The 26,477-nt window shown below is 45.6% G+C and overlaps 1 protein-coding gene and 1 long non-coding RNA gene across 2 annotated transcripts; one reads left to right on the forward strand and one right to left on the reverse strand.

Annotated features, from left to right (window-relative positions):
• The first annotated feature begins 6,705 nt into the window (after positions 1–6,705).
• Positions 6,706–19,726, forward strand: C1QTNF12 (C1q and TNF related 12). The gene is made up of 8 exons (XM_053997503.1): positions 6,706–6,852; positions 8,819–8,938; positions 10,068–10,179; positions 11,927–12,114; positions 13,465–13,573; positions 14,177–14,267; positions 16,086–16,164; positions 19,037–19,726. Exons 1-8 carry the CDS (start codon positions 6,706–6,708, stop codon positions 19,133–19,135), a joined length of 945 nt encoding a protein of 314 aa, XP_053853478.1. The 3' UTR covers positions 19,136–19,726.
• Positions 12,023–17,951, reverse strand: LOC128818294 (uncharacterized). Its single transcript, XR_008440436.1, has 4 exons — positions 17,750–17,951; positions 16,801–16,874; positions 15,990–16,107; positions 12,023–12,198 (listed from the first exon to the last, which is right to left on the reverse strand). It is a non-coding gene; the product is annotated as an uncharacterized LOC128818294 (long non-coding RNA).
• Positions 19,727–26,477: the final 6,751 nt, after the last annotated feature.

The following is a 26,477-nucleotide window of genomic DNA, read 5'->3' on the forward strand; positions in this document are numbered from 1 at the left end:
CCAAATTCAGCATTTTGGGCTCTGGGGATGGAGGGAACAGCGCCTGGGGAGGGAAAAATCCCAATTTTGGGCTGGGAATACCTTTGGGAATTTTTGAGGTAAAACCCCAAATTTGCTTCCTTTTGCTTCAATTCTTAAAAAAAAAAAAAAAAGCCAAAATTCCTTTGCAATTCCAAAAATATTTTTGCCCCAAATCCCAATTTTTTTGGGGATTCATCTCCTGAACTAAAACTTTAAATTTTATTAAATTCTTTACACCATCCAAACCCCAATTTTTTACATTTTTCCCCTAAAAATTTGTTGCATTTAAACCCCAAAATTCAGATTCTTTGGAATTCCCTGGATTTGGGAATGGAATTTTTATTCCCATTTTTTTTGTGTGTTTTCCTGGGAATTCAACTTTCCCCAAAAAAAAACAGAAAAATAAAATTTCAACCTCTCCCTCAGGATCAAATCCTGGAATAAATCCTTGAAATTCCATTGATTTAAAAATTTGGGAATTTTTTTTTTTCCCACAGAATCTTCATTTTGAATGAAAATTCCTGGATTTTGGGGGGGATTTTTCCCTTTTTTTTTTTTTGGAATATCCCGAGGGGTGGCAGCGGCTGCGTCGTGATTTCCTCATAATAAAAATCCCTAAAAAAATCGACTTTGTGGGGTTTTTTTTGGGAATAAAATTCCATGGGGGGGAAAAACGGGATTGGGAATATTTCAGTTCCTAAATAAAACGATGAAAAAAATTCAATTTTCCTGATTTTTTTTTCCTTTTTCCAGTCAGATTTTCCGGTTTCCTTTGGATGTCTCGGTGTCTTTGCTTGGTCCTTAATAATTCCAATTATTCCTTGAAATTTGGGGATATTTTTGGAGCATTCCTGCTGTTAATTATTGATTTTAATTAATATGAAATGATAAATATTAGAAAGAAATATTAGAAATAAAAATATAAATATAATATTAGAAACTATAAATACCATTTTATATAATTATATAGAGAGAATTTATTTATAAATCTAATTTATAAATTATAAATATTTAATAAACTGCATTAATGTAATTCCTAATTACAGCTAATTAATAATTCATTGATCAGGGATCATTTTCATGGGAAAAAAAAAATTGGATTTTAAAATCCATTTTCCAGTGGAAAAATCACAGCAAAAAAAAGGAATTAATTCCATAAAAACTCCACAAATTCCTCGAAATTTGGGGATATTTTTGGAGCATTCCTGTCAATAATTGTTGATTTTAATTAATATTAAATGATAAATATTAGAAGTGAATATTATAAATAAAATTATAAATAATAAATTATAATATTAGACACTAAAAATATCATTTTATCTATTTATAGATAATATAGTAGAGGCGATTGATTTATTAATCTAATTTATAAGTTATAAATATTTAATAAATTGCATTAATTTAATTCCTAATCACAGCTAATTAATGATTAATTAATCAGCGAGATCAATCCTGCTGTTTCCATGGGAAAATTCGGATTTTTAAAGCAGGAAAATCCCATTTCCAATGGGGAAAAAAAAGGGAATAAATTCCATAAAAACTCCAGGAATTCCCAAATTCTTGGGATTTCCTTTGGGAATGAGGGTGGCTCATTAGGGTTAATTAGGAGCTGTTAATTAGCGCTGGGAGCTTTGCCCTGCGGGGTTTTTTCCCATTTTGGGCGGGGAATTTGGGGAATTTTTTCTGGGAATTTCGGGGTTTTTTTGGGATCGGCCACGAGGGGGCGCCGCGGGGTCGGGAATTGGGGCGGATTTGGGGAAATCCCGGAAAATCCGAGCTGGGAACGATCCCAAAAATCCCAAAAAAATCCCAAAAAACCCCAAAAATCCCAAAAAATCCCCAAAACCCCAAAAGCCGGGAGCGCCTCTGGGAGTGGGGAATGTTCCATGGGATCGTCACAAAATCCGGGAATGTGGGAATTCCCGGGAAGCTTTTTATGGGATTAAGATTGGGAAGAGGATTTTGGGCTGATCCCAAAATCGGGAAAAGGGTTTTTGGGATCATCCCAAAATTGGGAGGAGTATTTTTGGGATGATCCCAAAAATCTGGGGATTTTTTTGGGGGGGATTTTCCCAAGAATTGGGAAAAGGATTTTTGGGATGATCCCAAAATCGGGAAAAGGTTTTTTTGGGATGATCCCAAAATCGGGAAAAGGTTTTTTTGGGATGATCCCAAAATCGGGATAAGGTTTTTTGGGATGATCACAAAATCAGGAAAAGGATTTTTGGGATAATCCCAAAATCGGGATAAGGATTTTTGGGATGATCCCAAATTTGGGAAGGGGATTTTTGGGATTTTCCCCAAATTGAGAAAAGGATTTTTGGGATGATCTCCGAGCCCTCCAGAAAGGGTTTCTGGGATAAAATAAAATTTAAAAAATCTGATTTTGCTGGGATAAAATCTCAAAAAAAACACCCTGATTTCCCTGGGATAAATTCCCCAAAACCCCTGATTTTTCTAGGATTAAATCCCAAAAAAAGCTGATTTTCCTGGGATAAAATCCCAAAGAACACCTGATTTTCCTGGGATAAATTCCCAAAAAAACCCTGATTTTCCTGTGATAAAAATCCCTAAAAAATCTGATTTTTCTGGGATAAGATCTCCAAATAAACCCTGATTTTCCTGGGATAAAAACTCCTCAAAAATCTGATTTTTTCTGGATAAAATCCCAAAAAATTCTGATTTTCCCGTGACAAAATCCCCAAAAAATCTGATTTTCCCTGGGATAAAATCCCCCCAAAAGACCCTGATTTTCTTGGGATAAAAACCCCCCAAAATCTGATTTTTTTTCTGGATAAAATCCCTTTAAAATCTGATTTTCCTGGGATAAAATCCCCCCAAAAAATCGGATTTTCCTGGGATAAAATCCCCCAAAAATCGGATTTTCCCGGGATAAGCGGGGGAGGGAGCGGGAATTCCTGGGATTGTGCCAGGGGCGCTGCCAGCTCCTCCTTTTTTCCCTTTTTTTTTTTTTTCCCCTGTTTTTTTTCCTCCTCCTCCTCCCGGAGCCGATGGAAACTCCTCGGGGAGGGCGGAGGAGCCGCAGCTCGGCAGGGGCTGGAATTCCGCGCGGGATTTGGGATTTGGGATTTGGGATTTGGGATTTGGGATTGCGCTGGGAAAGCCGCGCCCTTCTGCCCCCTGAGCGCGCCGGGACCCGCGGGGCTTTTTTAGGGAAAAACGGGGAAAAAAAAAGGAAAAATTCGGGAAAACTTCGGGAAAACTTCGGGAAAACTTCGGGAAAACTTCGGGAAAACTTCGGGAAAACTTTGGGAAAACTTTGGGAAAACTTGGGGGAAACTTCACCTGCTCCTCCCGGAGCCGGGACACCCGCGGGGCTTCGCTGCCCCCCGGAGCTTTTGGGGTCCGGGGGGTTTGGGGTTGGGGTTTTGGGGTCTGAGGAGTTTGGGATTTGGGGTTTGCTTTTTGGGGTGTGAGATATCTGTTTTTTGGGGTTTGTTTTTTGGGGTTTGTTTTTGGGGGTGTGAAGGGTTTGGGGTTTGTTTTTTGGGGTGTGAGATACCTGTTTTTTGGGGTTTGGTTTTTGGGGTGTGACTGATTTGTTTTTTGGGATTTGTGTTTTGGGGTGTGAGAGGTTTGGGTTTTGGGGTTTGTTTTTTGGGGTGTGACTGATTTGTTTTTTGGGGTTTGGTTTCTGGGGTGTGACTGCTTTGTTTTTTGGGGTTTGTTTTTTGGGATTTGTGTTTTGGGGTTTGTTTTTTTGGGGTGTGAGGGGCTTGGGGTTTGGGATTTGCTTTTTGGGGTGTGAGAGATCTGGTTTTTGGGGATTTGTTTTTTGGGGTGTGACTGGTTTGTTTTTTGGGATTTGTGTTTTGGGGTGTGAGAGGTTTGGGTTTTGGGATTTGTTTTTTGGGGTGTGACTGGTTTGTATTTTGGGGTTTGGTTTTTGGGGTTTGAGGGGTTTGTTTTTTGGGATTTGTTTTTTGGGGTGTGAGGATTTTGGTTTTTGGGGTGTGAGAGATCTGATTTTTGGGGTTTGTTTTTTGGGCGTGAGGAATTTGGGGTTTGGGATTTGGTTTTGGGGGATGTGAGGGGTTTGGGGTTTGGTGTTTGTTTTTGGGGTTTGTTGTTTGGGGTGTGACAGCTGTTTTCTGGGATTTGTTTCTTGGGGTGTGAGGAATTGTTTTGGGATGTGAGGGATATTTTTGGGGTGTGAGTGATCTGTTTTTTGGGGTGTGAGGGATTTTTTTGGGGTGTGAGGCATTTTTTGGGGTGTAAGGCATTTTTTGGGGTGTGAGGGATTTTTTGGGGGGATGTGAGTGATCTGTTTTTTGGGGTGTGAGGGATATTTTTGGGATGTGAGTGATCTGATTTTTGGGGTGTGAGTGATCTGTTTTTCGGGGTGTGAGGGATTTTTTTGGGGTGTGAGGCATTTTTCGGGGTGTGAGGGATATTTTTGGGAGGTGTGAGTGATCTGTTTTTTGGGGTGTGAGGGATATTTTTGGGATGTGAGTGATCTGTTTTTTGGGATGTGAGTGATCTGTTTTTTGGGGTGTGAAGCATTTTTCGGGGTGAGAGGGATTTTTTCGGGGTGTGAAGCATTTTTCGGGGTGAGAGGGATCTTTCGGGGTGGCGGGGCTGGGCTTTGTCCTTGCAAGGCCGCGCCGGGATGCGGCGCTTCCCGGGAATGCCGAGGGCCGCTCGAGGGTCGCGGGCTCTGAGCCGAGCCTGGCTGAGCTCGGCCTGAGCTCGGCCTCAGCTCTGCCCTGCGGCTCCCAGCGCCCTTAAAACCAGATTTAAACCCGGTCTGGGGGGGGGGTGGGCTGAGAGCATTTAAAACCGGTTTCAAGCCTCATTTTGGGGGTGGGCCAGAGTGAAACCAGTTTTAAATCCGATTTGGGGTCAGAAGGGGCAGAGTAAAACCAGTTTCAAGCCCCATTTGGGGCAGATTAAAACTGGTTTCAAGCCTGATTTGGGGGCACAGAGCGCCTTTAAAACCAGTTTCAAGCTGGATTTGGGGGGCAGATTAAAACTGGTTTCAAGCCCTATTTGGGGGCAGATTAAAACTGGTTTCAAGCCTGATTTGGGGGCAGATTAAAACTGGTTTCAAGCCCTATTTGGGGGCAGATTAAAACTGGTTTCAAGCCTGATTTGGGGGGCAAAGTAAAACCAGTTTCAAGCCGGATTTGGGGGCACAGAGCGCCTTTAAAACCAGTTTCAAGCCCCATTTGGGGGCAGATTAAAACTGGTTTCAAGCCGGATTTGGGGGCGCTGAGCGCCTTTAAAACCAGTTTCAAGCCGGATTTAGGGAGGCAAAAGTAAAAGCAGTTTCAAGCCCCATTTGGGGGCAGAGTAAAACCAGTTCCAAGCTCGATTTTGGGGGTGCTGATTAAAACCGGGCTTAGGCCGGGTTTAGGGCAGAGCAGCCTCGCTCCTCTGGGATTTCTGGGAAGCTCCCACGGACTCAGCTCCTCGCAGGGATCCAGAATCCCAAAGGAATCCCAAAGAAATCCCAAAGAAATCCCAAAGGAATCCTAGAGAAATCCCAAAGAAATCCCAAAGGAATCCCAAAGGAATCCTAGAGAAATCCCAACGAAATCCCAACAAAATCCCAACGAAATCCCAAAGAAATCCCAAAGAAATCCCAAAGAAATTCATCTCCGGCTTTTCCGTCCCGAGGAGCTGCTTGGAACCTCCTGAAATTCGGATTTTTTGGACACAAATCCGGTTGGATCTTCCTGAAATTCGGATTTTTTGGACACAAATCCGGTTGGATCTTCCTGAAATTTGGATTTTTTTGGACACAAATCCCGTTGGATCCCTCTGAAATTTGGATTTTTTGGACATAAATCCAATTGGATCCCTCTGAAATTTGGATTTTTTGGACACAAATCCGGTTGGATCCCTCTGAAATTTGGATTTTTTTGGACACAAATCCGCTTGGATTCTCCTGAAATTCGGATTTTTTTTGACACAAATCCGGTTGGATCTTCCTGAAATTCTGATTTTTTTGGACACAAATCCCGTTGGATCCCTCTGGAATTTGGATTTTTTTGGACACAAATCTGGTTGGATCCCTCTGGAATTTGGATTTTTTGGACACAAATCCGGTTGGATTCTCCTGAAATTCGGATTTTTTTGAGACAAATCTGCTGGGATCTTTCTCACCTGCTTAATTCTGGATTTATTTTAGACAAAAATCTGATTTTTTTTTTTTTTTTTTTTTTGGTCCTGCAGCATTTTCCCCCTGGCTCTTTGATCCTGACCTGATTAATTCAATTTTTTTGGGACACAAATCAATTTTTTGGGGGTCCTGAAGCATTTTATACCTTTATACAGCCTTTGATCCTGACCTGCTAAATTTGGATTTTTTTGGGGTTTTTTTTTGGTTCTGGATCATTTCCTCTGGCTCCTTGCCCCTGACCTGGTCAATTTGGATTTTTTGGGACACAAATCCGATTTCTTTTTGCTCCTGGATCATTTCCCCCCTGTCTCCTTGCCCCTGACCCGGCTCATTTGGATTTTTTGGGACACAAATCTGATTTTTCCTCCCTTGTGGATCATTCCCCCCCGGCTCCTTGCCCCTGCCCTGGTCAATTCGGATTTTTTGGGACCCAAATCCAGTTTTTTTTTGCTCCTGGATCATTCCCCCCTGTCTCCTTGCCCCTGCCCTGGTGCATCTGGATTTTCTGGGGCCCAGATCGGATTTTCCGCGCTGCCGCCATGCCGGGCTGGTGGCTGCTGCTGGCGCTGCTGTGCCCCCAGCTGTGTCCCCGCGCGGTGACGGCGGCCAGGAGGGACAGGAAGGGCAGGAAGGAGCCCCCGGAGCCCCTCAACACCTCCCTGGCCAACAGCGAGGAGCAGCCCCAGGTGGGTGCTGGGATCGTTCCCGGAGTTATTCCTGGATTTAGTGGGAATTCCCTGCCTTTTCCCACCCTCATTTCATCAGTTCCCTTCGGTTTTTTATTTCATTTTAATGGTTCCTCATGTTGGAACCAGTGGAGAACTCCCAAGGTGGGTTCTGGGATCATTCCTGGATTTATTCCTGGATTTATTCCTGGATTTATTCCTGGATTTATTCCCGGATTTATTGGGAATTCCCTGCCTTTTCCCAGCCTCATTTCATCAGTTCCCTTCGGTTTTTTATTTCATTTTAATGGTTCCTCATGTTGGAACCAGTGGAGAACTCCCAAGGTGGGTTCTGGGATCATTCCTGGATTTATTCCTGGATCTATTCCTGGATTTATTCCTGGATTTATTCCCGGATTTAGTGGGAATTTCCTGCCTTTTCCCAGCCTCATTTCATCAGTTCCCTTCGGTTTTTAATTTCATTTTGATGGTTCCTCATGTTGGAACCAGTGGAGAACTCCTAAAGTGGGTTCTGGGATCGTTCATGGAGTTATTCCCGGATTTATTCCTGGATTTATTCCTGTATCTATTCCTGGATTTATTCCCGGATTTATTGGGAATTCCCTGCCTTTTCCCACCCTCATTTCATCAATTCCCTTCGGTTTTTAATTTCATTTTGATGGTTCCTCATGTTGGAACCAGTGGAGAACTCCCAAGATGGGTGCTGGGATCATTCCTGGATTTATTCCTGGATTTATTCCTGGATTTATTCCTGGATCTATTCCTGGATTTATTCCTGGATTTATTGGGAATTCCCTGCCTTTTCCCAGCCTCATTTCATCAATTCCCTTCGGTTTTGTATTTCATTTTGATGGTTCCTCATGTTGGGAACAACCGAGAACTCCCAAGGTGGATTCTGGGATCATTTAGGGATCATTCCTGGATTTATTCCTGGATTTATTGGGAATTTCCTGCCTTTTCCCAGCCTCATTTCACCAATTCCCTTCGGTTTTTATTTCATTTTCATTGTTCCCCGTGTTGGGAACAGCAGAGAAATCCCAGGGTGGGTGCTGGGACCATTCCCAGAATGATCCATTTTTCCGTCCTCTGAGCATCTGGGTGGGTTTTCCAGGGAATTTGGAAATCTCTGGGGGACTTTTGGAGCTTTTGGCTCCTCTTGATCCCTCAGTGTCCCCCAAAATCCACCTGGGCTGGATTTTTTGTGTCTTATGAGCATCTGGGTGGGTTTTCCATGGAATTCCAGGGGACTATCAGGGAATGGCAGTCCCAGCAATTGGAAGAAGATCTCTGAGGGACTTTTGGAGCTCTTGGCTCCTCCTGGTCCCTCAGTGTCCTCCAAAAAACAGCAGGAACAGCAATAGGAACAGCCTCAAGCATCTGGGTGGGTTTTCCATGGAATTTGAAGATCTCTGAGGGACTTTTGGAGCTTTTGGCTCCTCTTGGTCCCTCAGTGTCCTCCAAAAGCAGCCTGGGCTGGATTTTTCCATCCCTCGAGCATCTGGGTGGGTTTTCCATGGAATTTGAAGATCTCTGAGGGACTTTTGGAGCTCTTGGCTCCTCCTGGTCCCTCAGTGTCCTCCAAAAGCAGCAGGAAGAGCCTGGGCTGGATTTTTCCATCCCTCGAACATCTGGGTGGGTTTTTCCATGGAATTCGAAGATCTCTGAGGGACTTTTGGAGCTCTTGATCCTCCTGGTCCCTCAGTGTCCTCCAAAATCAGCCTGGGCTGGATTTTTCCATCCCTCGAACATCTGGGTGGGTTTTCCATGGAATTCCAGGGGATTATCTGGGAATGGCAGTCCCAGCAGTTGGAAGAAGATCTCTGAGGGACTTTTGGAGCTCTTGGCTCCTCCTGGTCCCTCAAGGACACCCTCAGTGTCCCCCAGAAGCAGCGGGATCAGCCCGGGTTGGGTTTTTTGGGCGCTCTGAGGGCACTCAGTCCGTGACCATGTCCCGGTGTGTCCCCAGCTCCCGGAGCCCGCGGAGCCGCGCGTCACGGACCCGCGCAGGACCTGGATCTCCTTCGTGCACCGCCCGGACGACGGCGGCACCTCCAAGAGGAGGTGCAAAGGCAAAGACAAAAAGCTGGTAGGATTTCCTCTCCATCCATCCCTCCCAGATTTTCCTTCCTTTTTCTCATCCTTTCCATTTTTTTTTTGGGTTTAATTTCTCCACTTCTTGGAGAAGTTTGAGTTTTTGCTTCGGCAGAATTTTGAACCAGCCGCTCTCAAATTGAGCCTTTTTTGGGGTTGTTTTCCCGCTCATTAAAAGAAAATCTGATTTTTTTTTAGCCCAAAGACTGTTGAGTTTCTTTTTTTGGGGGGGGTTTAATTTCTCCACTTTTTGGAAAAGTTTGAGGCTTCTTACTTCGGCAGAATTTTGAACCAACCACTCTCAAATTGAGCCTTTTTTTGGGGTTGTTTTCCCGCTCATTAAAAAGAAAATCCAAATTTTTTTCAGTCCAAAGACTGCTGAGTTTCTTCTTTTTGGGTTTAATTTCTCCATTTTTTTGGAGAAGTTTGGGTTCTTGCTTCGGCAGAATTTTGAACAAGCCGCTCTCAAATTGAGCCTTTTTTGGGGGGTTATTTTCCCACTCATTAAAAAAAAAATCCAATTTTTTTTTTTCAGCCCAAAGACTGTTGAGTTTCTTTTTTTTTGGGGTTTAATTTCTCTACTTGTTGGAGAAATTTGAGGCTTCTTACTTCGGCAGAATTTTGAACCAGCCACTCTCAAATTGAGCCTTTTTCTTGGGGTTGTTTTCCTGCTCATTAAAAAAAAAAAATCCTTTTTTTCCCCTTCTCTTTCCAAGAGATAAAGTCCAAGTATCCCAAAGGATTAAATTAATCAAGGTGTGGACAAGTGGTTTCTTTCAAATTAATGAGCTGAGTGACAGCTCATTAATCACGTGGCACTTTTCATCTGCTGCTTGGACAAGCTTGGATTCTTTTAATTATTTTAATTAATTGAGGAATTTTTTTTTTTGCATCTTCTGAGCAATCTGGGCCGGTTTTCCATGGAATTTTAGAGGATTATCCGAGGAACGGGAGTCCCAGCAGCTGGGAAAAGATCTCTGAGGGACTCTCTCAGAGCTCCTGATCCCTCAAATATCCTCCAAAAATGATCAGGAATTTTCTGGGAACAAACCCCCTCCCGTTGCTGATGTCCCTGGAGGATTTTCTGGTTTTAATCCCAAATTTTCCTTTGTTTGTTCCCTCAGCGAGGCCTGGTTGGGCCTCCGGGGCCTCCTGGGCCTCAGGGACCTCCAGGAGCTCCTGGGGCTGAAGTCACCAGGGAAGTTCTTCTGCAGGAGTTCAAGGAGATCTTAAAAGGTAAAAGAGTTGAAAAAGTCCAAGATTTTCCAGGGATATTAAAGGAAAAGGGTATTAAAGGCTGGAGGAGCTTTGCTTGGGTGAAGCACCCGGACAAATCTTCACCCTCAGGCATTGCCCTGGCAACCAAAAACGTTCCCCCAGTGCTGCGGGGCTTCAGCTGAAGATCCAAGTGCAGAATTCTGAGCACACGTTCATGGTTTCATAGGCCAGACCCTTAAATTAAGCTTTTATTTCATTTTATTCCATTTTACTCCCCTTTTCCCCTCAGAAACCATCGAGCACCGGGCCTCCCTGGCCCTTTCAGCCCAGCCCAGCCAGCTGCTGCTGGCCCTGGAGGAGGTTCCATTCACTGGCCAGGCCCTTAAATTGAGATTTTATTCCATTTTATTCCATTTTATTGCCCCTTTATTCCATTTTATTCCATTTTATTCCCCTTTTCCCCTCAGAAACCATTGAGCACTGAGCCTCCCTGGCCCTTTCAGCCCAGCCCAGCCAGCTGCTGCTGGCCCTGGAGGAGGTTCCATTCACCAGCCGGGCCCTTAAATTGAGATTTTATTCCATTTTATTCCATTTTATTCCATTTTATTCCATTTTATTGCCCCTTTATTCCATTTTATTTCATTTTATTCCCTTTTTCCCCTCAGAAACCATGGAGCACAGGGCCTCCCTGGCCCTTTCAGCCCAGCCCAGCCAGCTCCTCCTGCCCCTGGAGGAGGTTCCATTCACCGGCCAGGCCCTTAAATTGAATTTTATTCCATTTTATTCCATATTATTCCATTTTATTGCCCCTTTATTCCATTTTATTCCATTTTATTCCCCTTTTCCCCTCAGAAACCATTGAGCACTGAGCCTCCCTGGCCCTTTCAGCCCAGCCCAGCCAGCTGCTGCTGGCCCTGGAGGAGGTGCCGTTCACCGGCCAGGCCCTTAAATTGAGATTTTATTCCATTTTATTCCATATTATTCCATTTTATTGCCCCTTTATTCCATTTTATTTCGTTTGATTGCCCTTTTTCCCTCAGAAACCATCGAGCACCGAGCCTCCCTGGCCATCTCAACCCACCCCAGCCAACTGCTGCTGCCCCTGGAGGAGGTTCCACCACAGGAACAGGAATGGCCAGGCTCTTAAATGAAGATTTTATTCCATTTAAATTCATTTTATTCCATTTAAATCCATTTTATTCCATTTTTTTGCCCTTTTCCCCTCAGAAGCCATGGAGCACAGGGCCTCCCTGGCCATCTCAGCCCAGCCCAGCCAGCTGCTGCTGGCCCTGGAGGAGGTTCCACCACAGGAACAGGAATGGCCAGGCTCTTAAATGAAGATTTTATTCCATTTAAATTCATTTTATTCCATTTAAATCCATTTTATTCCATTTTTTTGCCCTTTTCCCCTCAGAAGCCATGGAGCACAGGGCCTCCCTGGCCATCTCAGCCCAGCCCAGCCAGCTCCTCCTGCCCCTGGAGGAGGTTCCACCACAGGAACAGGAATGGCCAGGCTCTTAAATGAAGATTTTATTCCATTTTATTCCATTTTATTCCATTTTATTCCATTTAAATTCATTTTATTCCATTTTTTGCCCTTTTCCCCTCAGAAGCCATGGAGCACAGGGCCTCCCTGGCCCTTTCAGCCCAGCCCAGCCAGCTGCTGCTGGCCTTGGAGGAGGTGCCATTCACCGGCCAGGTCCTTAAATTGAATTTTATTCCATTTAAATCCATTTTATTCCATTTTTTGCCCTTTTCCCCTCAGAAGCCATGGAGCACAGGGCCTCCCTGGCCATCTCAGCCCAGCCCAGCCAGCTGCCCCCGCTGCTGCTGGCCCTGGGGGAGGTCCAGGTCCCGTCCCCGCGGCGGCTGGAGGAGGCGTTCCACTGCAAGCTCAAGGGCCACGTGCTGGTGGACAAGAAGACCTTGGTGGAGCTGCAGAACTTCCAGTCGGTGAGGAATTCCAGACTCATCCTGGTGGGGATCTGCCCCAGGGCCCTGCTGAGCTTCCTGCTCAGCCCAGAAACGCCCCTGAGGCTGAAAAAGGAGACAAATCCATGGGGAAGTGTCCAAGGGAGGGCCAGAGGTGGATCCACCTGGGATCCACTTTTAAAATCTGATATTCCAGAGGTTCTATCCATGGTGGATCCACCTGGGATCCCCTTTTTAAATCTGATATTCCAGAGGTTCTATCCCTAATGGATCCACCTGGGATCCCCTTTTTAAATCCAGTATTCCAGAGGTTCTATCCCTAATGGATCCACCTGGGATCCACTTTTAAAATCTGATATTCCAGAGGTTCTATCCATGGTGGATCCACCTGGGATCCCCTTTTTAAATCCGATATCCCAGAGGTTCTATCCCTAATGGATCCACCTGAAATCCCCTTTTAAAATCTGATATTCCAGAGGTTCTATCCATGGTGGATCCACCTGAGATCCCCTTTTTAAATCCATTATCCCACAGGTTCTGCCACTGATGGATCCACCTGGGATGCCCTTTTAAAATCTGATATTCCAGAGGTTCTGCCACTGATGGATCCACCTGGGATCCCCTTTTTAAATCCATTATCCCAGAGGTTCTATCCATGGTGGATCCATCTCTGATCCCCTTTTCAAATCCACTTTTCCATTCTTTCCCAAGCTTTTGGCAGCTTGGCTTGGCAGCCAGGCCGGATCAGCCCCGAGGCGTGGGCAGGGCTGCAGGGAGAGCTGCTGCCTCATTAATTAGCAGGGAAAATGGGGCTAATTAATCCATCCCAGCTGTGGCTGCTGCTTCCTGTGCCTCGGGGATGAGGTGCCCAGCTCATTCCCGATTTTTCCTGGCTCGGAGCTGCTGGGGGAGGCTCTGGGTGCCAAGCTGGCACCGCAGGCCGGGACAGGAAGAGTCAGGTTTGGGCTGTGCCCTCTGGGAAAGGGGAATGCAGAGCCAGGAGCGGAACAGGGATTTGGGATCAGCACAGGGATTTGGGATCAGCACAGGGATTTGGGATCAGCACAGGGATGGAGCCAGGAGCAGAACAAGGATTTGGGCTCAGCACAGGGATTTGGGATCAGAACAGGGATTTGGGCTCAGCACAGGGATTTGGGATCAGCACAGGGATGGAGCCAGGAACAGAACAGGGATTTGGGATCAGCACAGGGATTTGGGATCAGAACAGGGATTTGGGCTCAGCACAGGGATTTGGGATCAGCACAGGGAAGGAGCCAGGAGCAGAACAGGGATTTGGGATCAGCACAGGGATTCAGGAACAGCACAGGGATTTGGGCTGAGCCCGGGCTGCAGCTCTGTCCTCTCTCGCAGCCCGTGGCCAAGGGCGCGTTCCTGCGGGGCTCGGGACTGAACCTGGCCACCGGCCGCTTCACCGCGCCCGTGGGCGGCATCTACCAGTTCTCAGCCAACGTCCACATCGGTGAGTGCTGCCCCAGGGACCCCAAACCCCGGAGACCCCAAACCCCCTGCAGAACCCAAACCCCCTGGAGACCCCAAACCCCCTGGAGACCCCAAACCCCCTGGAGACCCCAAACCCCCTGCAGAACCCAAACCCCCTGGAGAACCCAAACCCCCTGGAGAACCCAAAGAGAACCCCCAGAGAACCTCCGGATATCCCAGAGGTTCTGCCACTGCTGGCCAGTGGTGGATCCCCTTTTAAAATCCATTATCCCAGAGGTTCTGCCACTGATGGATCCACCCTGGTGGATCCCATTTTAAATCTGACATTCCAGAGGTTCTATCCCTGATGGATCCACCTGGGATCCCATTTTAAAATCTATTATCCCAGAGGTTCTGCCCCTGATGGATCCACCTGGGATCCCCTTTTTAAATCCATTATCCCAGAGGTTCTATCCCTGATGTCCAGAGGTGGATCCACCTCGGATCCGTTGCCTTTGGCTCCGTCAGACGTGGAGGAACCTTCTGGCACCTCCTGCAGCCACCCCAGGGCTGCTGGAGTCCCTCAGGAGCCCAAAGCCCGGGATTTGTGGGAATGCTGACATTTTCCCGCTGTTTTTCCCAGACCACAGCGAGCTGAAGAGCAAAGTGCAGCTGCGGGCCCGGGACAGCGTGCGGGTGCTGATCTGCATCGAGTCCCTGTGCCACCGGCACACGTGAGTCACCCCGGGGCCTCCGGGGCTTCCCCCCTCACATTTTCCATATTCCCTGATATTCCAGCCAACTCTGGCAATTCCTTCCCTCAGGGGCATTTTGGGAGCTTTTCCAGGGAGGAAGGGGCTGGAAAAGGAGCTTTTCCAGCACAGGGCAAAGCTGTGGCTCTGTCCTTGGCCCCAGACCCCAAAATCCCTGCCCAGGTTGATTTTAATGCCCTGCCCTGAGCTCCTCCAGAAATTTGCAGATCCAGAAATCCACAGATCCAGAAATCCACAGATCCACAGGTTCAGAGATCCACAGGTCCTGAAATCCAGAGATCCATAAATCCAGAGATTCACAGGTCCAGAAATCCACAGGTCCTGAAATCCAGAGATCCAGAAATCCACAGATTCATAAATCCAGAGATTCACAGGTCCAGAAATCCACAGATCCACAAATCCACAGGTCCAGAAATCCAGAGATTCACAGGTCCAGAAATCCAGAGATTCACAGGTCCAGAAATCCACAGATCCACAAATCCACAGATCCATAAATCCAGAGATCCACAGGTTCAGAAATCCACAGGTCCTGAAATCCAGAGATCCATAAATCCAGAGATTCATAAATCCAGAGATTCACAGGTCCATCCATCCATCATCCATCCATCATCCATCCATCCATCATCCATCCATCCATCATCCATCCATCCATCATCCATCCATCCATCCATCATCCATCATCCATCCATCATCCATCCATCCATCATCCATCCATCCATCCATCATCCATCATCCATCCATCCATCCATCCATCATCCATCATCCATCCATCATCCATCATCCATCATCCATCCATCATCCATCCATCCATCATCCATCCATCATCCATCCATCCATCCATCCATCCATCCATCCATCCATCCATCATCCATCATCCATCCATCCATCATCCATCATCCATCCATCATCCATCATCCATCATCCATCCACCCATCCATCCATCCATCCATCCACCCATCCATCCATCCATCCATCCATCCATCCATCATCCATCATCCATCCATCATCCATCCATCCATCATCCATCCATCATCCATCCATCCATCATCCATCCATCATCCATCCATCCATCATCCATCCATCATCCATCCATCCATCATCCATCCATCATCCATCCATCCATCCATCCATCCATCATCATCCATCATCCATCCATCCATCATCCATCCATCCATCCATCCATCCATCCATCATCCATCCATCCATCCATCCATCCATCCATCCATCCATCATCCAATTCCATCATGGAATTATGGAATTGTGGAGTTCCAGAATTATCGTGGAATCGTGGACTTGTGGAATTATGGACTTGTGGAATTATGGCTTTGCGGAATCACAGAATTATGGAATTATGGAGTCATGGAACTGTGAATTTATGGAATTATGGAGTTGTGGTATCAGGGAATCATGGGATCATGGAATCGTGGAATTGTGGGATCGTGGAATGGTGGGATCATGGAATTGTGGGATCATGGAATTGTGGGATCATGGAATCGTGGAATTGTGGAATCGTGGAATTGTGGGATCATGGAATTGTGGGATCATGGAATCGTGGATGTATGGAATTATGGAAGGGACCTTAAAGATCTTCCCGCTCCCATGGCCAGGGCCACCAAACTTCCACCATCCCAGCCTGCCTTTAAACCCTTCCCAACATCCCAAATTCCCCTTTTTTGCTCCAACCGCTGTGAATTCCAGGGAAACTGAGGGAGGATTGTCCTTCCACACCCAGCTGCGGGGCTGCCTGGGCGCTTTCATCCCTTTATTTCTCATTCTCAGGTCCTTGGAAGTCATTGCTGGCCTGGAAAGCAACAGCAAAATCTTCACTATTTATGTCCACGGCTTGCTGCAGCTGCAGGTGAGGCCCGGAAAATTGGGGATTTCTGCCTGAAAAGTGGGAATTTCTGCCTGAAAATTGGGAATTTCTGCCCCAAATCTCTGGGTGGGACATGGAACTCTTTCCTGGACTCTGCCCAGGAAGTCCAGGAAATAATGAAATAAAAAATAATTAAATACTAATTAAACAATAATATATAATTATATATAAATATATTATTTATAAATAATTAATATAATTTTATAATATTAATATATAATATTAATATATAATATTAATATATATATAATATTAACATATAATTATTTATAAATAGATTTATATATCTATATAAATAAATAATATAAATAAAATATAAATAATATAAATAAATAAATAAATTATAAATAGATTATTTGTATATAAATAATCTATTTATTGATAAATAGATTTTTAGAAATGAATAATCTATTGATTGATAAATAGATTGTTTATAAATAAATAACGAACAATTTAAAAATTAATAATAATTGTAATACTAACCATTAATAATAGGTACTTAACAATAAATAAATAGCAATCAAATGATTAATAGCAATCAATAAATAGCCATTAAATAATAATTACATAATTTAAAAACCCCTTTTTTCCTACATTTAAAGGAGGGAAATTCCTCACCTGGGGCAGCCCCAGGAGGAAAAGCTTGGCTGGGGTTTCCCATTCTGAATTGAAGGCACGGGAAGAAGTTTCCTCTAAGAAAAATCCAATATTTTATTATAAATTTTAATTTATTTTCCTTTCCCAACTCTCCCCTGGCATTGCACTCCCAATGGGATTTCCATTCCCAATGGAAATTCCATTCCAAATGAATTGAAATTCCATTCCCATTGGGATTTCCATTCCCAATGAATTGAAGTTCATTCCCAATGGAATTTCCATTCCCAATGAACTGAAATTCATTCCCAATGAATCAAAATTCCATTCCCATTGGGATTTTCATTCCCAATGAACTGAAATTCATTCCCAATGAATTGAAATTCATTCCCAATGAATCAAAATTCCATTCCCAATGGATTGAAATTTCATTCCCAATGGAAATTCCGTTCCCAATGAACTGAAATTCCATTCCCAATGGAATGAAATTCCATTTCCAATGGAATTTCCATTCCCAATGAATCGAAATTCCATTCCCATTGGGATTTCCATTCCCAATGAACTGAAATTCATTCCCAATGAATTGAAATTCCATTCCCAATGGGATTTCCATTCCCAATGAATCGAAATTCCATTCCCATTGGGATTTCCATTCCCAATGAGTTGAAATTCCATTCCCATTGGGATTTCCCACCTCCCAGGAGGAGCTCTGAAGCCACTTCACCCAAAAAGGCGCCAGGGCAGGAAGGATTTTTTGGGAAAAAAAAACAAAAACCAAAAAAACCCCCACAAAAATCCTTCCAAACCCACAAAAATCCTTCCAAACCCACAAAAATCCTTCCAAACCCACAAAACTTCCTGCAGTCCATCAGCTCCGTCCCAGAACTGGGCTGGATTCCTGCTGGAAGCCTGCTGAGAATTCCAGCCTTTCTGTGCGGCCAGGCGCCGACCCCCAGGAGAACACGGCACTGACCTGGGGCCGGGGAGAAGCTCCCAGGATGGAATGGTGGGACTGGGATTGTGGGGGTGGAGTTTGGAGAGAGGCGTGTGAGGTCACAGGGTGGGAAACTCCGAGTTTGGGGTTTTAGTTTAGTGATATATAGGGAGCAAGATGGAGGTTTTAGGGTGGAGGCGGGGCCTTCTTCTCCTTCTCCTTCTTCACTTTCTCCTTCTTCACTTTCTCCTTCTTCACTTTCTTCTTCTTCACCTTCTTCTTCTTCATCTTCTCCTTCACTTTCTCCTCCTTCTCCTCCTCCTCCTCCTCCTCCTCCTCCTCCTCCTCCTCCTTCTCCTTCTCCTCCTCCTTCTCCTTCTTCTCCTCCTCCTTCTCCTCCTCCTTCTCCTTCTTCTCCTCCTCCTCCTTCTCCTTCCCTTTCTCCTTCTCCTTCTCCTTCTCCTTCTCCTTCTCCTTCTCCTTCTCCTTCTCCTTCTCCTTCTCCTTCTCCTCCTCCTTCTCCTCCTCCTACTCCTTCTTCTCCTTTTCCTCCTTTTCCTCCTTTTCCTCCTCCTCCTCCTTTTCCTCCTCCTTCTCCTCCTTTTCCTCCTTCTCCTTCTCCTCCTTCTCCTTCTTTTCCTCCTTCTCCACCTTCTTCTCCTTCTTCACTTTCTTCTTCTTCACCTTCTTCTTCTCCTTCTTCTTTTCCTCCTTCTCCTTCTCCTCCTTCTCCACCTTCTTCTCTCCTTCTTCATCTTCTCCTTCTTCACTTTCTTCCTCTTCTTCACCTTCTCCTTTTTCTCCTTCTTCACCTTCTTCTCCTCTTTCTTCTTCTTCTCCTTCACCTTCTCCTTCACCTTCACCTTCTTCTTCTCCACCTTCTCTTTCTTGTCCACTTTCTTCTCCACTTTCTTCACCTCCTCCTCCTCCTCCTTCTCCGTGGGTTCGGGTGTTTTTGTGCAGTTGGATAAAAAGCCCGCATTGCAGGCCACGGGTGCTTGGTGATTAAAAGTGCAAATAATTAGGTGTCATTTGTTAATTGGACAGTTTATCCTTAAAAGGCCTGGCAGGGAGAGAGTCAGGGCTCCGTTTTTGGTTTGCTGGAGCGCAGTGCTGCAGAACTCACAGCTTCTAAAACTAACACAGACAAAAACCAATAAACATCTCAGTCCAAACAACAAATTCCATCTCGCACATTTCATCCCAACCCGCCGACGGAGAAGCTAAAACTCAACAAACTCCTGCTGGAGTCTGAAAATCCCTGGAAGGGGATCTTCCCGTGGTTTTTTCCTGTGGAATGTGCCAGAAATTCCCGTTTCCCCGCAGGCCGGGCAGTACGCCTCCGTCTTCGTGGACAACGGCGCCGGCGCTGCCGTCACCGTCCAGAACGGCTCCGATTTCACGGGAATGCTGCTGGGGGCCTAGCACCACCATGGCCCTGCCAAAAATTCCCAATTCCTGCGTTTTGGACTGAAAAAAACAACCCCAAAAACCCCAACTTTGACCTTGAACCTTCGGTACCTGCAGAACTGCAAACGATCCCCAGCTCCTCCAGCTTTGCTTCCAGAACTTGCCGCTGATTTTTGAGGTCGTTCTTCGTCGGAATTCTGCTTTTTTTATCCAAAAAAACCCCCAAAACCACCCTTGGAATATTTAATTTGCGCTTCACCGGATGCTCACGGGGCAGCACGCAGGCGCTCGTTGTAATTTGATTATTTCACTTGTAACCAGCACGGCTTTGGGGTTTTTTTTTTGGGGATTGATTCGGGTTTTTTTAGGGTTTGGAAATGAAGGATTGAGCTGGGAAATACCAGAAATAAATCAGTGACTCTTTGCTGTGTGGTGGGGAGGAAGGGGACGAGGATTTTTCCAGCAAAATTGCTTTTTTCCAGGGGGTTGGAAAGGGTTTGGATCCTCACCCAAAGGTTCAGAATTGGGTGTGTTTGACCAGGAAAATGTTGGATTTTCCTACAACCCAAGGCTTGAACTCTTTAACTGGGGTCCTTTATAGCAAAATAAAATGATCTATATTATAATTATATATATATATAATCACGTCTCTAAGTATATCTTTTATAAATACAATTATATATAATTATATATATTCTATTTTTAAAAAAGATATAGATAATTATATGTGTATATATGGGTTTCCATAGTTTACACAGACAGTTTTCCCTGTTTGTTTATTCACTCTCCCTCAAATCCTGCAATCCTGAACTCCTCCTCAATCCCAAAATCCCAAATTCTCCCTCAAATCCTGCAATCCTGAACTCCTCCTCAATCCCAAATTCTCCCTCAAATCCTGCAATCCTGAACTCTCACCCAAACCAGGAATCCTGGAATCCCGAATTCTCCCTCAAATCCTGGAATCCCAAACTCCTTCTGAATCCCAAAATCCCAAACTCCCTCTCAATCCCAGAATCCCAGACTCTCCCCCAAACCAGGAATCCCAAACCCTCCCCCAATCCCAAACCCTCCCCTAATCCCAAAATCCCAAACTCCCTCTCAATCCCAGAATCCTGGACCCTCCCTCAAATCTCAGTATCCAGAACTCCTCCTCAAACCAGAAATCCCAAACCAGAAATCCCAAACTCTCCCTCAATCCCAAAATCCCAAACTCTCCCCCAATCCCAAATGTGATTCCCTGGCAGGAGCCTGTTCCAGGAATTTCAGGAATTCCAGGGATTTTGAGGGCTCCAAGATGTTCCCTCAAAAGAAGAAGGAATCTGGGATCTGCTCGATCCCAAAGATTTCCCCTTTAAATTCTTTTCCGGGACATCTCCAGCTGCAATTCCCAGATTTTCCTCCTTCCCAGCCACAAAATTCCCAGATTTTCCTTCTCCCAGCCACAAAATTCCCAGATTTTCCTCCTTCCCAGCCACAAAATTCCCAGATTTTCCTCCTTCCCAGCCACAGAATTCCCAGGATTTTCCTCCTTCCTGGTTTGGAGCCCCCCAGGGTGACAGGGAATCACCGATGTCCCCTCCCCTGCCATTCATTTCCTCCTTTTTTTTTTTTTTTGGAATTCTTGGGAAATCCCAACCAAAAACTCAAAAAAAAAAAAAAAAAAGAAGAAAAATTTCAAAAGGGGCTTGAGGGATTTTCCTGGCAAACCAAAATCATCCCTTTCATCCCAAAACCATTCCTTTCATCCCAAAACCATCCCATTCATCCCAAAATAATCCCTTTATTCCCAAATCATCCCATTCATCCCACAATCATTCTTTTCATCCCAAAATCATCCCTTTCATCCCAAAACAATCCCTTTATTCCCAAATCATCCCTTTCATCCCAAAATCATTCTTTTCATCCCAAAACCATCCCTTTCATCCCAAATCATCCCTTTCATCCCCAAATCATCCCATTCATCCCACAATCATTCTTTTCATCCCAAAATCATCCCTTTCATCCCAAAATCATCCCTTTCATCCCAAAATCATCCCTTTCATCCCAAAACAATCCCTTTATTCCCAAATCATCCCATTCATCCCAAAATCATTCTTTTCATCCCAAAACCATCCCTTTCATCCCCAAATCATCCCATTCATCCCAAAACAATCCCTTTATTCCCAAATCATCCCATTCATCCCAAAATCATCCCATTCATCCCAAAACCATCCCTTTCATCCCAAAATCATCCCTTTCATCCCCAAATCATCCCTTTCATCCCCAAATCATCCCATTCATCCCAAAACCATCCCTTTCATCCCAAACCCGAGGCGTTGCTCACTCAGGGAGATTTTCCAGGGAATTTGGGGTTGGAGCTGTGTGGGGCCCTCAGAAGTGCAGGAATTCTCCCAAAATTCCCTTTTTTCCCCCTTTTTTTTCTTTTTTTTTTCCAGCTGTTTTCTTTTCCTCCCAGGTTTTTGATTTCTTTCGTGGCTTTGATCTGCAGAGCGGGAGCAGGAGGGGACGGGAGGTGAGGGGCGGTCACGGGATATTGGATTCCCAAAAAAAACCCCCCCAAAAACCCCAAAAACCCCCAAAAAACAAAACAAAACAAAACAAAAAAAAACATGGAAAGATGGGAAAAAACAGGAAAGGAAAAGTGAAAAATGAAAATCTGAGCGGGGCCATTCCCTGGGATGTTTGGGGATTTTTTTTTTTCATTCTGGCCCCAAAAACTGGGACACAATTCCAGAGTGGAATCCCACATTTATCCCAAATTTATCCCAAATTTATCCCACGTTTATCCCACATTTATCCCACATTTATCCCACATTTATCCCACATTTATCCCACATTTCTCTCACATTTATCTCGTTTATCCCACATTTATCTCACATTTATCTCACATTTATCTCACATTTATCCCACATTTCTCCCACGTTTATCTCATGTTTATCCCACATTTCTCCCACGTTTATCTCACATTTATCCCACATTTATCTCACATTTATCCCAAATTTCTCCCACATTTATCCCAAATTTCTCCCACATTTCTCCCTCGGTTTGGCACTGGCAGAGATCCATGGAAAATTCTGCTCCTGGCACTTCCAGACACCCAAATTCGGGTGGATGTTGGGGGAATTTGGATTTTTCTGAGTGGATTTGGGGCAGTTTGGATTTTCCTGTGTGAATTTTGTGGGAATTTGGATTTTCCTGTGTGAATTTTGGGGCAGTTTGGATTTTTCTCTGTGAATTTTGGGTCAGTTTGGATTTTCCTGTGTGAATTTTGTGGGAATTTGGAGTTTTCTGAGCGGATTTGGGTCAGTTTCGATTTTCCTGTGTGAATTTTGGGGGAATTTGGATTTTTCTGAGCGGATTTGGGGCAGTTTGGAGTTCTCTGCATCCCATTCCAGGTGAATTTTGGGGCAGTTTGGATTTTCCTGTGTGAATTTTGGGGCAGTTCGGATTTTCCTGTGTGAATTTTGGGGGAATTAGGATTTTCCTGTGTGAATTTTGGGGCAGTTTGGATTTTCCTGTGTGGATTTGGGTCAGTTTGGATTTTCCTGTGTGGATTTTCTGGGAATTTGGATTTTTCTGAGCGGATTTGGGGCAGTTTGGAGTTTTCTGAGCGGATTTGGGGCAGTTTTGATTTTCCTGTGTGAATTTTGTGGGAATTTGGATTTTTCTGAGCGGATTTGGGGCAGTTTGGATTTTCCTGTGTGAATTTTGGGGGAATTTGGATTTTTCTGAGCGGATTTGGGGCAGTTTGGATTTTCCTGTGTGGATTTTCTGGGAATTTGGATTTTTCTGAGCGGATTTGGGGCAGTTTGGAGTTTCCTGTGTGAATTTTGGGGGAATTTGGATTTTTCTGAGCGGATTTGGGGCAGTTTGGATTTTCCTGTGTGGATTTTCTGGGAATTTGGATTTTTCTGAGCGGATTTGGGGCAGTTTGGATTTTCCTGTGTGGATTTTCTGGGAATTTGGATTTTTCTGAGCGGATTTGGGGCAGTTTGGAGTCCTCTGCGTCCCGATCCCGGTGAATTTTGGCCATTCCGATTCCATCCCTTCCCTCCCCGCTGCAGGAGCCGCTCCCCGGGACAAACCCAAACCTCGGGAACCGCAGATTTGAGAAACTTTTGGGAATCTCCTCCTTTTTTTCCATCATTTCACCAAAGGCCGCCAGCCCGGGCACGGAGCCAGCAGTGAAATAATCCCAATTTTCTCTGGGAACGGCTGGAATTCCCCGCAGGCGCCAGGGAATCATCCCTGCCCGCGGCTCCCGGGGGATGGGCTGGAGCCGGCATTCCCTCTCTTATTCCTCCTTTTTTCCCTGCTTTTTTCCTCTTTTATTCCTCCTTTTTCCCTCCTTTTTCCCTCTTTTTTCCTCTTTTTTTCCCTCCTTTTTTCATCTTTTTCCCTCCTTCTTTCCTCCTTTTTTTTCCTCCTTTTTTCCTCTTTTATTCCTCCTTTTTCCCCTCCTTTCCCCTCCTTTTTTCCCTCCTTTTCCCCTCCCTTTTCCTTCTTTTTTCCTCATTTTCCCTCACTTTTTCCTCCTCTTTCCCTCCTTTCCCCTCCTTTTTCCCTCCATTTTTCCTCTTTTCCCTCCTTTTCCCTGCTTTTTCCCTGCTTTTCCCCTCCTTTTCCTCATTTTTCCTTCTTTCCCTCCTCCTTTTTCCTCCTTTTTTCCTCTTTTATTCCTCCTTTTTCCCCCTCCTTTTCCCTCCTTTTTTCCCTCCTTTTCCCCTCCTTTTTCCCTTCTTTTCCCTCTGTTTTTCTCCTTTGTTCCTCCTTTTTTCCCTCTTTTTCCTCCTTTCCCCCTCCTTTTTTCCCTCCTTTTTTCCTACTTTTCCCTCTTTCCCCCCTCCTTTTTTTTCTCTTTTTCCCCTCCTTTCACCTCCTTTTTCCCTCCTTTTCCCCTCCTGTCAACCCCAAGAATTCCCAGTGAGTTTCATCTCCCTGGAATTCTCCTTTCAGCGCCTCTCTGGAAGCTTTTCCCTTTCCCCCAGATTTTTCTTTCCCAGCAAAAATTCCCAATTTTTTTTTGAGGATCAAACCTTGTGAGCAGGGGTGGGAGGAAAAAAAAAAAAAAAATCCCAGCAAAAAACCAGGGATAAACCCTCCACTTTTCCAAACTTCCAGGGTTTTTTTTTTTCCTTTGGAAAGGGAAGGTGGGGGAGAGCAGAGGCTGCAAATCTTGGGAAGGATTTTGGGTTTGACTCCAGCTCCAGGAATGTAAACGTGTCTGGCTCCATCCCGGCTGGAAATTCCTGCCTGGAGCCCGGCCCAGCCCTTTGATCGCCCACCCGGGATGGGCCACGGCCAAACTGGGACTGGGAATGGCCAAACTGGGACTGGGAATGGCCAAACTGGGACTAGGAATGGTCAGACTGGGATTGGGAATGGCCAAACTGGGACTGGGAATGGTCAGACTGGGATTGGGAATGGCCAAACTGGGACTGGGAATGGTCAAATTGGGATTGGGAGTGGTCAGACTGGGATTGGGAATGGCCAAACTGGGACTGGGAATGGTCAGACTGAGATTGGGAATGGCCAAACTGGGACTGGGAATGGTCAGACTGGGACTGGGAATGGTCAAACTGGGACTGGGAATGGTCAAACTGGGATTGGGAATGGCCAAACTGGGACTGGGAATGGTCAGACTGGGACTGGGAATGGCCAAACTGGGACTGGGAATGGCCAGACTGGGACTGGGAATGGTCAGACTGGGACTGGGAATGGTCAGACTGGGACTGGGAATAGCCAGACTGGGATTGGGAATGGTCAGACTGGGACTGGGAATGGTCAGACTGGGACTGGGAACGGTCAAATTGGGATTTGGGAGTGTTTTGGTGCTGGGGAGGAGATACGGGGGGAGCAGGAGGAGCTGGGGGTAAAATTGTGGGGATTCCCTTTCCCTTTCCCTTTCCCTTTCCCTTTTCCTTTTCCTTTTCCTTTTCCTTTTCCTTTTCCTTTTCCTTTTCCTTTTCCTTTTCCTTTTCCTTTTCCTTTTCCTTTTCCTTTTCCTTTTCCTTTTCCTTTCCCTTTCCCTTTCCCTTTCCCCTTTCCCTCACCAAGCCCAAATATTCCCTCTGCACCTCACAAATCCATTTTTAATTCAAAGTCCCCTTTTGGGGATGTTTTTCCCCCTCGGTTTTAACCATTCCCACCCCAGGGCAAGGCCGGGATGCGCTCCCAAATCCGCTCCCAGCTCCCCCTGTCCCGCGGGGGTGGATCCGCACAAAATCCAGGTGTGGATTCCCAAATCCTCCCAAATATCCCCGTGCGTGTGCAAACCCCGAGGGGAAAAATTCCCCCTGGGGAAGGAGCCGGAGCTCCCAGGGCAGGGAGATGGAGGGATCTGTCAAGTGGAATTCCAGGAGAAGTGGAAACTGCCAGAAAGGGAGAGTCTGGAATGTGCCTAAAATAAATATTCCCTGCCGGGTGTTTATTTTGTCTGGAGGTTCCTGTTCAGGGCTGCAGATCCCTGCTCGGCGCTCCCCAGGGAATGAAGGTGGATTTGGGATTCATCTTGCCCTCGTTCCCTCGTTCCCTGCTGGGAGGAGGCTGGAATTGTGCTGGGATGCTGTGGGATCGCTCCTGCAGTCCCCAAAGGGGTGGAATTCCAGGCTTCCTCCTTCCCTGCCTCAGGGAAGCGGCTGAGAATCCTTGGAAAAGTGTCCAGGAGGGATTTAAAGTGTCCAGGGGGGATTTAAAGTGTCCAGGGGGGATTTAAATCCCTGCCTTGGGATCCACCAGGGAATCCAGGACCTGCCATTGTCCTAAAGTGGATTTGGGGATTTTTCTGCTGCAAATCTTTCCCTTATTCCCTGAATCCCTCATTCCCTGAATCCCTGAATCCCTCAATCCCTGAATCACTCATTACTTCATTCCCTGAATCTCTGAATCCTTTATTCCCTGAATCCCTCATTCCCTGAATCCCTCATTCCCTCATTACTTCATTCCCTGAATCCCTGAATCCTTCATTCCCTGAATCCCTCATTCCCTGAATCCCTGAATCCCTGAATCCCTCATTCCCTGAATCCCTCATTCCCTCATTCCCTGAATCCCTCATTCTCCCAATCCTTCATTCCCTCATTCCCACCTGGAACTGTGTTGGGATCCTGTGGGATCACATCCTGAAATCCCAGAAAGAACAATAAATATAAAATTCCTGTTCCGCTCGGAAATAAAATTCCCTAAAATCCCCACCCCCCCCCCAAAAAAAAAACAGAGAAAGGGAGGAAAAGTGACAGAATTCCACAGAATTCCTTGGAATCTGTGCAATGTTCCCACTGATCAGAGCCTTCCAGACGTTCCCAGCCTTGGGATGTTCGTCTTACGCAGGCAAAATCCCCAAAACTCCCTTATCCCAAAT

Source organism: Vidua macroura, chromosome 23 (genome assembly GCF_024509145.1).
Source record: "Vidua macroura isolate BioBank_ID:100142 chromosome 23, ASM2450914v1, whole genome shotgun sequence".
Lineage (NCBI taxonomy): Eukaryota > Metazoa > Chordata > Aves > Passeriformes > Viduidae > Vidua > Vidua macroura.